The 14,671-nt window shown below is 41.4% G+C and overlaps 1 protein-coding gene across 2 annotated transcripts in view; it reads right to left on the reverse strand.

Moving 5' to 3' along the window:
* LAPTM4B (lysosomal protein transmembrane 4 beta) overlaps positions 1–14,671 on the reverse strand; it is a 63,079-nt gene that overhangs the window by 22,583 nt on the left and 25,825 nt on the right. For both annotated transcript variants that reach the window (XM_015856097.3, XM_032442805.2), the window contains exons 5-6: positions 8,489–8,587; positions 2,513–2,608 (exon numbers count right to left, since the gene is read on the reverse strand). In XM_015856097.3, the coding sequence (XP_015711583.1) occupies positions 2,513–2,608; positions 8,489–8,587 (195 nt within the window). The remainder of the gene's footprint in view (positions 1–2,512; positions 2,609–8,488; positions 8,588–14,671) is intronic.

Genomic DNA, 14,671 nt, shown 5'->3' on the forward strand with positions numbered 1-14,671 from the left:
TAGGTCTTGAGAAACAAGTCTTGTGGCGACATGGCACCCCAGAAAGAATTGAATCTGATAATGGGACACATTTCAAAAATTCTCTTATAAATACTTGGGCCAAAGATCATGGCATTGAGTGGATTTATCATATTCCCTACCATGCACCAGCTTCTGGTAAAATTGAACGATATAATGGGTTGTTGAAAACTATGTTGAAAGCAATGGGTGGTGGAACATTTAAGCACTGGGAGAAGAATCTGGCAGAAGCCACTTGGTTGGTCAATACTAGAGGATCTGTCAATCGTGATGGTCCTAGTCAATCTAGCCCCCTACACACTGTAGAAGGAGATAAGGTCCCTGTTATACATGTAAAGAACATGTTGGGAAAAGCTGTTTGGGTCCTTCCAGCTTCTGGAAAGGGCAAACCTATCCGTGGAACTGTCTTTGCCCAGGGACCTGGGTGCACTTGGTGGGTAATGCAGAAGGATGGGGATGTTCAATGTGTGCCACAAGGGAATTTGATGCTGGGGGAGTGCAGTCAATAATTTTATGTATCTATATATATATATATATGTTTGCATGTGTAGTGTATTTTAGTTATTATAGTTGTACATTTAGTTATGTTACATGCAATTCTACTATTTAGCTATCACAATTTTACATACGTGTATATATATGTATATATATGTATATATTAACCATGATGTAATAATGTAGAATAAGGGGTGGAATGTCATGGTTTTGTAATTTTGTAATTTTGCTATCAGTATTCCACATCATAACATCATGTCAAGTATGGATACTTCTGTTGAATGTGCAGTCCACAGAAGAAGACTACATATCCCAGAGAACAACAGGAGTAACAATAAGTCACGGGACCAGGACTCTATATAATCTCGTTCCCAGGCTGGAGTGCCCTCCTTCTTCTCTCGAACTTCTCGGAGAGTGGGAAGCATTCCAGCCGTGTCGCCTAGAGTTCACAGTAGGCCTCTCGGTTTTCGGAGACTCTCTCTCTCTGTTTCGTTCGATTTTGTTAGCCTTAATTATATTATATTGTGTTATCTTGTATTTCGATATCATATTTAGTAAAATAAGTTTTTCCTCCTTAGATTGTCGCTGTTTTATCCCACTCCCCTTTTCCCCCTCCTTTCCGGGCCCCGGGGGGGGGGGCGTGGGGTGGCTTCCCCTGTCACGGGCATAGGTAAATCTAAGTAACCCGTGACACTATCAAAATCACTTCACATAAAACTCCTGGTTTTACTCAAAGTAGATACCCCTAAAGAACATCGTAATATTTCTTAGTTTCCAATAAACCCATATTTTTATACCTAAATGTCCTAGTTGCCAGCTCTGGTAATAGCCTGCAACATTTCTTATGCTTTTCTTAAAGCTCCACATACTGGAGACAAATGCAAGAGCTACTTCTTTCATGTGCAAGCAGTTTTAGTTTCCTTGCCTTTGTGGCTGCACAGGAAATCACTCATTCTAATAGCTGTTGACCTAATGTCTCATGTGTGGAGACCACACAAGCTTCCAGAAAACCTGAGGAAGACAATCCTGAAATTCTACTTAGGTAATCCAAAGAACCAAGCTCATGCTGCTATCATTCTGTTATACAGATTATGTAAACTATTACATAAACTAATGGATTCACCCAGGGGCTGATTTGACATATTGCCCTCCATGTGTTTCTTGGGTGGTAGCTCCATAGAGATTGCTGCAAACACAACTAGCTTTTTTGGGGGACCCCTTCTTCCTTCTTACTCCTTTCCTTCAGTGCCTCTAAAACCAGCAAGACATTGTTTAGCAGTAGCACTGCATATAATCCATGAGCACTGAATTGCTATAAAGTGAACTGACATCTGCCGTCCTTTCTGGTTAAAATTCATTTATTAACTTTTTTCATGTTGCTCTGTTTCATTCTGTTTCCTTACTATATAAAACCTCTGATGTACTGAGGGAAGGATCAGTGAACTTGTGTTGCTTTTTAGACACTCTGTGATGGTGCTACGCCAAGTGCTGAGTGTCCTAAATCACAGTTTCTATAACTACATCCACATTTCACAGCAGGTGTAGACAATGGCATCCCTGATTCCTAATCATGCCCCGCACTGTGTAGAACATAGCTTCAGCTGGGATATTCCATAGGATTGTCTTCCAGGCTGAATGGCCCAGTTGTGTCCCTCACAGTGCAGGGGGGAGTTGTGCCATCTCATAGCTTAATAAGGGATTATCACACAGCTGGAGAGCTGAGGGCTGGCAGCATTCCTGGGATGATGAAGTCAGCTGTAGTTGATGTTTAACACATATTCTTTAGACTATATACATAAAATCAAATCAGTAGTTTAGCAGCAGGTGTCATTTCAACCACAGAGCACCAGGCTGTTAAATCTCAAGCCTAAACAAAACCGATGGATGACAGCTCTCAAAAGAATTAAGATGGTTAACTAAGGAGTCAGAAATTAGCAGACAATGAAGATATCAAATAGAATATTAGAAAAAGGTTTTCTCTGTGGTCTAACATCCTTACCGCAGTGTCGTTGGTGGTAATGTAAACCAACACTTCTGAGTTGTTTCTGCCATTAATGTATCGATAACAGTTCCACACACAGCTTATCAAGTAACCCTGTAAAGAGAAAAGTTTCATCATTATGTACAGAAAATAAACCACATACATTTTCATGCCACAGATTTGTGCAAATTGGACTCCCAATTACACCCCCATTGATTCAGGTGGAGACAGTTAAAGAGCTCCTCCTCTACCTGGACTGCCACAAGTCTATGGGAACAGATGGGCTCTACCCTCGGGTGCTGAGGGAGCTGGCAGGGGTGATTGCAGAGCCGCTCTCCTCCATCTACCAGCGCTCCTGGTTAACTGGAGAGGTCCCAGAGGATTGGAGGCTTGACAGTGTGACTCCCACCTACAAGAAGGTCCATAAGGAGGATCTGGGGAACTATATGCCCGTCAGCCTGACCTCAGTACTGTGGAAAGTTATGGAACAAATTGTCTCTGGAACATGTCCAGAGAAGGGCAACAAAACTGGTGAGGGGTCTGAAGCACAAGTCTTATGAGGAGCAGCTCAGGGAGCTGGGATTGTTTAGCCTGGAGAAGAGGAGGCTCAGGGGAGACCTCATCACACTCTACAACTTCCTGAAGGGAGGTTGTGATGAGGAGGAGCTTGATCTCTTCTCCCAGGCAACAAACAGGACCTGAGGAAATGGCTGCAAGTTGTTTAGAGGAGGTTTAGATTAGACATAAGAAAGAACTTTTTCTCTCGGAGAGTGGTCAGGCACTGGAATGGCTGCCCAGGGAAGTGGTGAAGTTGCTGTCCTTGGCAGTGTTCAAGAGGCGTCTGGATGAGGAGCTCCAAGAGATGGTTTAGTGACTTGTGGTAGCAACGGTAATGGGTGGACGGTTGGACTAGATGATCTTGTAGGTCCTTTCCAACCTTGTGACTCTATGATTCAATGATCTGGGTGGAATTTACTGTTCCAGATACTTAGTATTACAGCATACTTAGTATTGACTAATTTTTTTAAAAGAAACATCAGTTTCTTTGGGCTTGAATATAAGCCAAATAACATCATTTTTTGTATATAACCCCTATTTTACTGTAATGTAGACTTTCTTTCCTATACCTCTCTAAATATAGAGATACGTGAGTTCGGACACTTCATTGCTATGCATGAGATGCTGCACACTACCAGGGGTGAGTTTTAAAATATAAAATGAATGTAAAAAAAAGAGATCATTTGTGGCAGATATAGAATGCCTCGTGGACAATAGTAAAATAGAAATAGAAATCGTGGAAGTTTGGTGGCCCTGCCAGGAAGCGGGGTTGAAACTTCGTGATCCTTGAGGTCCCTTCCAACCCAGGTCATTCTGTGATTCTGTGAAATCACTTCGGGGCTCCTCCATAGTAAAGCTGTATCATTGCTGGGTGTTAGTGGTGTTTGCTTCAACTTCTAGTTAAAAGAAGTGCAAGCAGGCTGGAGACTGAAGCATCGTCAAACAAATTACAGGAATCCCTCTCTGTTTTGTGAGTGGAAGCCTGGCATGTGACTACATAATGATACCATAAATCATGTGCATTTTTGCAATACTCCATTTAATCTGAGATTAAATCAGTGTATTATATATAACTGAAAAGGCCAGGAGTCTTATTATTCTTGCCTGACCAGAGAAAATAATCACCAGTGTAAAAGTATTTACTGAAATCTGAAATCATTCCTGTCCTTTTAGCCTTTATTAGAAATATATATTCAGTATAAAAAAAAAAAAAAGAAGAAAAAAGTTATTGCAGCAATAATCCTACCACAGGATCATAAACTGCTGTTTTGCTGTTTTTGTTCTTGAAGCTCACTTGGCTTGGGATAAGGCTGCTGCCTTGCAAAGAGTTAGGAGTCTCCAGCTCTTTTTAAAATGGTTAGGAAAAGTGTACACATCCAGCATCTCCTTTGCCAGCAGGACAAATTCCAGTCTGGCCAGCAGAGAGGAGCAAAGTGGCTGGAAGAGAGAGGAGACAAGAACGTATGTGGACCAGCTGGACTCAGATCCTCAGCGTGCCAGGAGCAAGGCTGGTAGAGCAGGGCTAAGCAGTTATCTCTGGAGCTTTCTGCTTCTCACATAGCCACACGCAACAGTGATGAAAACAACGTCTTTTGATAATGCCCATCTTAAATCTTTACTTAGCAGGTTCTGGATAGCAGTCCCTCCAGAAACCTAGTGTATGCAAGTTAAACTGCCAGCACTGGATTTGCATGTGTATCTTTCTCGAGTGAGTCATATTTTGTGACTCACTTGCACTGATGACCTTCCAAAACCCTCTTATCCTCTTCATCTGCCCCGCACCTCCTTCCCCTCCAGAACTGTCACACATACGAGCTGCTCTTTAGGATACCATGTGACTCACAGATCACTCGCCTGCAGATCAGGAAGAGGTTTGGTTGTTTTTGTTTTCCACTTGGATCGAGCTGGCTGGAATGCATTAAGTTTGCTTCCTCTTCTTTATGGCCCTGGATGACTTGGGAATGTTACTTTCTACCATCCATTGTCCAATGAGGAGGACAAGAGATGTCTAAGTGAGCTGAGTGCTGAGGTCAGGCTGGCTCTGCTGTCCAGTTTGCTGACACTGTCTCACTGAACTGGAACACCTCTAGGCTGCCTCTTCCTACCTACTTTAAGCAAAAGAAAGGTCAACAAGGAGGAGGAGAAAAAGCCATCCTCTGCAAGCCACAGAGTGCTCAGAAAAGCTTGGGGGAAGAGTTTATTTTGGTTGTGTTTGTGCTCATTAGGCTCAGGCTGATTTGGGCTTTGGGACTTTGCCCTGCCTGGGAAGGGCAGGCTGAAGCCCCAGGGTTTCTGTCTCAGCTGAGGCTGTCAGGGGAAATCAAGGCCCCATTCACCAAAGCAGCTGCAGAGAGGGGTGCAGTCCAAAAGCTGCTGTGCTTTATGTGCTTCAAATACGCTATTTGAGGTTCTGTGTACATACTTCTATACTGCTAGATGTCCTTCCCCAGCCAGATAGGAAAGATCTGTTTCATGGTATGTAACTTCGATTCTGTTTCCAAACAAAGACAGTAAGTGGTATAACACATTTTGGTCTGCTCTGGAAAAGACTCTGCCTTGGCATGAAATATTTATCCATCCATTTGAAATATCGGTTAGCTGCTTGGGATCCAAGTGAATCCTGACTGCTGTAAAGACAAGTGCCTGTGTGTAGTTGGCTGCCTCTCATTCTTACTACCCTCTTTTGTTCCTCCTTTTTACAGTTTCATGCGCAAAGCACTACCAAATACATGTATATATTGATTTCTGCTCATGTTCCTTTACATGTAGCTGCACCCCAAATAAAAGTAGCTGCACCCAAAACAAAAGTGTCCTGATACCAAATATTTTTGATGAATTCTCAGATTCTGTTTCATATTCCTCACCAGATGAATGCAACTTTTCCTAGTGCAGCTTTTCCTAGGTTACAATGTTTTGGTTTCTCTCTTTGTTCCTAGTCCAACTCCAGGGGGAGTGGGAGCTAAGGCATATTTTTATGCACAGCACCTTTTCAGTTTCAGTATAAAAACCTGGTACCATCTGTTAAGTCTATCAGTGATAGAAGTGTGATGCATGTGATAGCGTCCAGTTTCTTTTCATGCAGCAGACTCTGAAAATCTACATAACAGCTTTTCTGGAAACACAAGAAATTCAAATTAAAACGCCAACTTGAATTTAGTGTGTGTTTCTGCATGAGTCATATATTTGTGACTCATTTGCACAATAATATATTGCTAGAATGAACATTAAGAAAAGCAATAGTCTGTAATAATCCTGGCCATAAAGAGCTTTAATACAAGAATGGAATATTAACTAATATCTCAATCTAACCAGCCACTTATTCTCTTTGAAAAAGATATATTAGCAACTTTAAAATTGAATAAATTTTTTGCACTATTAATTTTTCAAGAATTCTTTTTTTTTTTTTTTTTTTTTTTGGATAGTGGTTATTTTTTGCTATTCCGATTTTATTTGTATTTCTTTTATAATCATAGAAGCATAGAATGGCTTGGGTTGGAAGGGACCTTAAAGATCATCTAATCCCAACCCTCTGCCTTGAGCAGGGTTGTCAACCACTGCACAAGAACCCATCAAGCTTGGCCTTGAATGCCTCCAGGGATGGGGCATCCACAGCTTCTCTGGGCAGCCTGTACCAATTCCTCACTGCCCTCTGTGTGAAGAATTTCTTCCTAACATATAAACTAAATCTTCCCTGTTTCAATTTAAATCTATTCCCCCTTGACCTATCACTATCTACCTGAGTAAAAAGTCAGTTCTCCTCCTACTTGTACCTACTTGTACCAAGACCATCAAGTCCTTCTCTTCGGGGCTGCTCTCCATGAGTTCTTCTCATGGTCTCCCTCTAAGGGGGCCCACTCATGACTGGCCTCCACCTGGATGTGAAGCCACTGACAGCCTTCTGGCTATCACCATCCAGACAAAACTTTATCCACTGAACAGTCCAGCCTTCAAATCCATACCTCTTCAATTTAGAGATAAGGATATGGTGAAGGACCATGTCAAAGGCCTTGCACAAATCCAGGTAGATGACATCAGTTGCTCTTCCTTGGTCCACAGACGCCATTACTCCATCAGAGCTTTGTATCCCTTCTCTGGACCTATTTGAACAGCTCCATGTCCTTCTTGTGTTGGGGGCCCCAGAACTGGATGCAGTGCTCCAGATGGGGTCTCACAAGAGCAGAGTAGAGGGACAGAATCTCCTCTGTTGACCTGCTGGTGATGTTTCTCTTGATGCAACCCAGGATGTGGCTGGCCTTCTCAATCCCACTGACTGTGCTGCCTACAAAGATGTTAAATAACATTGGTCCCAGTAACAATCCCTGAGGAACCTCACTTGTCACCAGTCTCCACTTAGAAATTGAGCTGTTGACTGCAACTCTCTGAGTGCTACCATCCAGCCAATTTCTCATACAGCAAGTGGCCCATCCATCAAATCCATTTTTCTTCAGTTGTACAACCAGGATGTCATGCAGGACAGTGTCAGATGCTTTGCATAGGTCCAAATAGATGATCTCAGTTGCTTTTCCTTTATCCACTGAGGCTGTAACTCCATCATAAAAGGCCACTGAGTTTGTCAGGCAAGACTTGACCTTGGTGAAGTCGTGTTAGTTATCACCAATCACCTAATCTTCGTTTTCCATGTGCCTTAGTAGGGCCTTCAGGAGCATTTGCTCCATGATCTTGCCCAGTAAAGAGGTGAGACTGACTGACCTGTAGTTACCTGAATCTTTTTTTTCCCTTCTTGAAAACAGGGGTTATGTTTCCTTTTTTCCAATAAGTGAGAACTTCACCAGACTGCTGTGACCTTTAAAATATGATGGATAGTAGCTTGGTAACTTCATCCACCAGTCTGCTATGCTGTCACTCCCAGAGGGACTGCTTGGATCTATTTAATTCTACTTTTCTCAGCTGATTTTTTCCTTATTTTGAATGACACTGAAAAAATAGTTTTCACCAGATCTTCATTCCCTTCCCAAATATTTTACGATTGTATTGAAGTATGTATCTGCTGTTGTAAAAACTGACGATATACCCTTTATTTCCTAGCTACACAATAAAAGAGGATCTTTCCCTACATATCTGAGGGCGTTGATTTTTTTATATATATATTTTGTTTTTTATAGTCTTTAGTGAGAAGCTCTGCCAAACACCTTTTGAAAAACCAAGTCTGTTTTAACAGTCTCTCTGTTGTCCACTTCTTCAAAGGATTCATGCGTCACGAGCTCTCTCTCATGCTTCCCCATTGTGGCTTATATGTTCATCTGTTTGTCTGTGGCCTTTTTTGCATTCTTTTTTTCCCCTGTAGTATCTATTACTTTGCTTTGAGTAGCTGTCATACTGTCTGGCCTGTAGTTCCTCATGTGCCTTCTGAGCCAGGACACTCAAAGGGGACAAGTCACCCATGACCAGAAGTAGAATGTATACAAGTGGACTTACCTTAAAAGCTAAAATGATGCTTATGAAAAGGAGTATAATCACAACCAGACATGTAGGGTTCACAGACATGATCTCTTCCTTGTAAGGAAAGTTGCTGGGCTGCAGAAGCAAAAGTAAGCAAAACACTGTAAGTTAATCTTATGAATCACTTAAAAAACATCCAATTACTGCAGTCTATAATTAATAGCTTACAAAACTTGCTGTGATCTACTAAATTAGGGCCTCTCTGTGCCAATAAACAGTTTCAGTAAGTCTGGTTGGGGCAGGTGCTGCAAATGCTTGCCTTGCCAAATGTTCCTTAGAGTGCTGTGGGATTTGCTTTTTTGCTTTATTCATGTTTTGGGTATTCTTTCCCACAATGGTTTGGTAACAAACACAGATTAATGAGGGTCAGCCCTCTGGGGGATTTGTAACAGGAAGTCTCTTCTCTTGAGCAATGGTGGGCAAGTCCTGCTCTTACAAAGATCAGGTTATCTTGTCCTGGCTGTGGCTGCCAAAGACCAGTTGCAGCTTTTCACAAAAATCGGAGGAAAATCAGAGTCTCCTTCTCTGGAGATATTTAAGACCCTCCTGGACGCCTTCCTGTGTGACATGGTGTAGGGAGCCTGCTTTGGCAGGGGGGTTGGACTCGATGATCTCTAGAGGTCCCTTCCAACCCCTACAATTCTGTGATTCTGTGAAAAGACTAGACAGCACAATCCTACCAGTTAAATATTTGATCAAACAACACTGTCTGTATTCAACTCCATCTTCTTCTAGCTGAATTTGGACTAATTCCCCCAGGAGTGCTGCTGCTTGAGAGCAAACTCATGATTTTAAATCTGAATGTGCTCCAGAGCCTTCTGTTACCTTGTATATGAAATGGAAGCAACAACATCCATCTTTTTAGATGATTTACAATTGTGTAACACTTCAGGACCACTGGCTGCAAAACCACCTCTAAAAAATGTTTTGCTGTATTTGCTATTGCTTAGAGAGAACATTCATTAACTTGAACATTCCAAATTGCTTTGAAATATGGCCATGCATGAGTTCCTGTTCCAGATGGAATAAACTCTTGTTCACAGATAGAGCCGTTCTCCACAAGACAGCTCTGCGGCAGTAGTGTACATAACATCATGCATTAGCTCCTTCCTCACGCAACCCCCTTCTTCCTCTCAGACCAAATTACTTAAGCAGGCCAGCTCTGCATCCTTGTCAGGACAATTAACTAGACACCGAGTTACAACTGTACTCTTGGCAATGACAGTGAAAATCCAACGTAACCCCTTAATGCCCCTTGTACCAGAACTCAGCCCAGCGCTTCAGGAAATTCTCCTTCTTTTTGGACAGCTGTTAGTAAGAATAGCTCTTTATTTAGCACTTCCATGAACTGTTCGGAGTGATTAACATCAACAGCAGCTGTAACCATTTGCAGATAACCGTTACATAAGCACATTTTCTGCTCTTGACAGCAGTGTTTCTGTTAATGTACTGAATTCCACGGCTGGAGTTTTTATCACATTATCTTCTTTGTTAAAGTCCAGCTTTTGTAGGAAACTGGACAATTAAATTCAGTGAGTTACTTTTTTGGTTGTTGCTATATATAGTGGATATGGTTACCCACAAACCAAGAAAGTAAGAGAGTATGGTGGAAGCAACCACTGGGTGGCTTGAAACATATCCTGTCCCTCATGCCACTGCCCAAAACACTATATTAGGCCTCATAAAACAGGTCTTATGGCAACATGGTGCCCCAAACAGAATTAACTCAGATAAGGGAACTCATTTTAATATCATTCTCATGAACACATGGTCCAAAAATCATGGCATTGAATGGATATCTCGTATTGCCTGCTGTGCACCAGCTTCTGGGAAAATCAAATGATACAATGGACAGTAAAAAACCATGCTGAAAGCAGTGAGTGGCAGAATGTTCAAGCACTGCGATAAGCATCTAGCAGCAGCTACTTTGTTTGTCAGTACTCAAGGGTCTGCTAGCCAAGATAGCCCTGCCCAATCCAGCCTTGTAATTACTGTAGAAGGGGAAAAGGTCGCTGTAGTACATGTAAGGAACATACCAGGGAAAACTGTGGGTCATCCTGGCCTTGAGCAAGGGCAAGCCGATTGCCGGGGTTGCTTTTGCTCAGGAGACTGTATTTACTTAGTGGATCAAGGCTCATCCATCCATCAAAACTGGATCTTGCTCTGGGCAGCCTGGTCTAGTGACTAGTTACCTTGCCCACAGCAAGGGTGCTGAAACTAGATGATCTTTGAGGTTCTTTTCAACCTAGGCTGTTCTATGATTCTATGATTCTACGATAATGCAAGAAAATGGGAATATTCAATGTACATCTCAGAGTAACTTCATGCTGAATGGCAGGGGTGAATGGCCCTTCCAGTTTCTGGTAGCACAGTGAGCAGAATGGTCAAAACTTCCCTTTCTGCCATTTTACTTGTTTTATTAATTGTATCGCTTTTTCTTCTTTTTATCTTACATTATTTTACTCTTTGTAGTAAATTTTTCTCTATCTTTATCTTAATTGGGTTGATTTCTTCTTTTTTTTCCCCTTCTTTATGAGAGGGGGACGAGGGTAAAAAGGGTTTCCCCTCCCCTTTTCCTGTTGCACTTGAAACTGCAACACCCAGAGACCAAGAAAGCAAGAACATATGTCAAGATGATGCAAAACCAAACCTTATATGCAGAAAATTTAAGTATTGTAGACACAGAAGACTCTACTGTAGTCTGCAGGAGTGAGGACATACACTAGGTTAGAAAGCCCAGTCAATCAGAGGCAGTCCCAATAAAACTGCCTAAAAAAGGCTAATTTTAGTACTGACCTACCATTAAAAACCAGTTAGAAAAGTTTCTGAGTGTAACAGAAACCTCCTAGTGATGCTTTCCTCCTCAGATGCTCTGGCTTTGGGAATCAGACTCCAGTCCAAGACTGGACAACTACATGCTGGGACTTCATTCACAACATAATAGGCTCTTTCCAGACATCAGTGCAATTGAGATTTGCATGAGGGAAAGAGGAGGGTGGGAAATGACCACAGAAGTTCCTGAAACCTTAAAGAGCAAGAACATCTGCCAGAGCCATGAAACCTGGCCAAGCCTGGGAGGAACACATCCCTTACATCTGCAGTGCTGCAAGTGAAAAGACAGTAAATAAACACAGAAAGCAACAAGCTGGGAGAGCATATGAGGAACAAAATCTGCAGTTTGTTCATCCACACTCAGCAATCTGGGTTTCTTTCCTGACATGAGATGACAGCAAATCTCTCATGGTGGCTATCCCCATCAAGAGATACCTGTAAGGTCTTGGTGTGGAGTGTGGAAAAATGAAGCCAGATTTGGACAATGCTTTCAGACACAAGGTTGGAATTTGGGGTGGTTCTGCATGGAGCTGGAAGTTGGACTTGGTGATCCTTGTAGGTTCCTGCCAACCTGGAATATTCCATGATTTTGTGATTCCTCCCAGGACTTCCCTGCTTTCTGTATGCGAAAAAAAGCTTTCAGGGCTGTGATGAATGGCCCAGGGCCATGGGAGAACATGGAAGTTCCCTTTGTTTGTTACTGAGGCTGGCTACACCTACCAACAAGAAGATACGTAATACTTGCTTGCCCAGACAGGCTACGGAACTACTAGGTCTTGACTCACAACCACAAACCCCTTCAGTGTTGTGGGAAGAATGATTTATGAAAGCTGAAGAATTTAGCAGAATCGAGAAAGATTACTGGAAATGTCTCAGCTGGTTCCAGTACCAAAAGCAGTTCAGATGAATTAAGCACCCATCGTCCTCTGCTGATGCTGAAGTGATGAGCTCAAACACTACTATGGGTATATGAAGTGGAAAGAGACAAATTCTTTTCCTTTATAAGAGGTCTGCTCAGCTATGGAGAAACCAGGGGCTGAAATCCTGCTGCAGGGATGGACTTGTGTGCCAAGTTCAGACCAAAAGCTTGGGAAATGCATGGGTACCTTAACTTCAGGGAACAACTCAAATATTGTCAAATAACTGTGAATGGTCTGATGAAGCTAGGAGAGACTTATGGCTTGATGGGAAAATATCCAGTCCATCACTGGAAATGCAGGAGGGATTCTGCAGCAAGGTGTTGTGAAATTTCCTATGCAAACAAGAAGTACTCGTAGTGGTGTGGCACTGGCATGAGAGGTCTTAATTAATGTGTCATTCCTACCTTGTCGAAAATACCAAACACATTGCATGCATAATAATATATGTGTAAACTTTCAATTAAAAATAATTACTGCTTATACATAGCAAAACTCTATTAGATTCTTCAAAATTTGTGTAGCAAGTATTTAACATCAATATTGGACAAATGCACAACAGAAAGCCCAAGTTCGTTCTAATTCCCTCTTGTACAATCTCCTATGCTTTCCTTCCTTTTTGGATCACAAAAAAAATCCATTGTGGATTCTCAGCCAACAGATACAGTCCTCAGATAATTAGATCTTACAGAACTGAAAGAAACCAGCAGCGTGTCTGTAGAGTCTTGAAACCCTGCTATGAAGATAATTGTACCTCTTTGGAATTATAAAATGGTATTAAAAATGTCAGAAAGTGTCACAAAGAATCTTCTTTTATTAAGCTTTAGTTATGGGAATCATTTCTCTATGTTTAATCTTTTATATTCTCTAGACCATTCCTGTAGGATATAAAAGCGTGACTGATACAACCATAACTGTTTGACATCAGCATTGCAGCCATTTAATATGCCTCAAAATTTTCTTTAGATGACCTGAAAAAGATCTATACTTTAATAAAAAACAATGTTGTGTAACTCAGTTGCAGACTAGCCTGTTCTGTACCTCTGGTTCAAGACATTATGTATACTGATATCAGATGACAGGAGATGAAGTGTTTAATTTTAAGGGTTTAGAAAGCACATATATCAAAGTGTTATTTGAGGTGAAGAAATAAAATGTGCTTTAGGTCAAACTGCTTTAGACCTCTACTGCTCCAAGAATTGAAAAGATTTTCATTTCATATATGAAATATTTATGAAATGCAAAGATTTTTAGTTTGTTTCTCTTGTAGCACCAATAACGAACAGGACAACTTCAGAAAGTTTCAGTACATGTCATCTCCATAGCCCATTTGAAATGATAGCTGCAACATCTACTTTTTTCACATGACCCTTCACACTAAGATGCTCTTTCAATGTACAGGATTTGAGCTGCACACCTGTGTGAAGCTGAGTACTAAAAGCCAACATAAAGTTTCCAAAGACACTTGCAACCCTTGCAGGTTGATGTTACAAAACAACCTATGCTCTTCTGTTTTGCAATAGCAGCACTTTCAGTGAGGGCTCTGCCTACCCTAGCAATAAGTATTTATTTACCATCTTTGTAAAAGTGCATATAGGGTTTCAGAATAGTTTGTAACCCTCCACTGCTAGACTTATATCTGACACATGTGCACCATAATGAATAGATAGAATAATTACAGATAATAACATAGAGAAGCAGAAGTGATTAAAAATATGGGAGTTTGACCTTAGGGTAAGAAAGTAATGCTCTTCTGTGGCTGCCAAGTGTATTCTATTACTTAAGTAATATGCTCTTCCAGATATTCAATCACGGATTTGAAGAATGATTGGGATTTCTCATTTCCCTTATGAAACTCGCCTCACTACAACATCAATCCCCATATTCAAAGTAGTTTTAGAGGAAAAAAGAAGTGTAACGTTGCCAGGAAGAAACACAATCCACTCCCTTGCTTTTTGCCTTGCTTGGCAGGGCTCTGAAAAGAGAAAGAGGGCAAGATGTCCCTAGAATTATTTATAAATCATCAGGAGTGACCGCACACAATTGGCATGACTCAGATTTCACCTATGGAGAAATAGGTGTTAACTGCAATCTTAACCTGAACATGGCACATACTACAGACTTCTCTATCAGGAGTATTAAAAGGTAAGGGAACATGTCCATGGGTGCAAGCCTGTGTAACAGGATTTGGCACTGTGCTGATAGCATTATTGCTAGAAACTGGAAAAGTTTGAGTTTACTTTCATCTTATTCTGCCACTAAAATCCCACACATTGCAAAAGTAACTCTGATATCACTGGGTAACACAGCTTCAATGAACATGTTTGCTTTTTCCTACTCAGGAGTGTACTTGTTCTGAACCAAATGTGACAAACTTTTGCCAACATATATGGGTTTCCATGCAAGGGTC

The sequence above is a fragment of the Coturnix japonica genome, chromosome 2 (assembly GCF_054131305.1).
Source record: "Coturnix japonica strain WE chromosome 2, WE-NBRP24, whole genome shotgun sequence".
Lineage (NCBI taxonomy): Eukaryota > Metazoa > Chordata > Aves > Galliformes > Phasianidae > Coturnix > Coturnix japonica.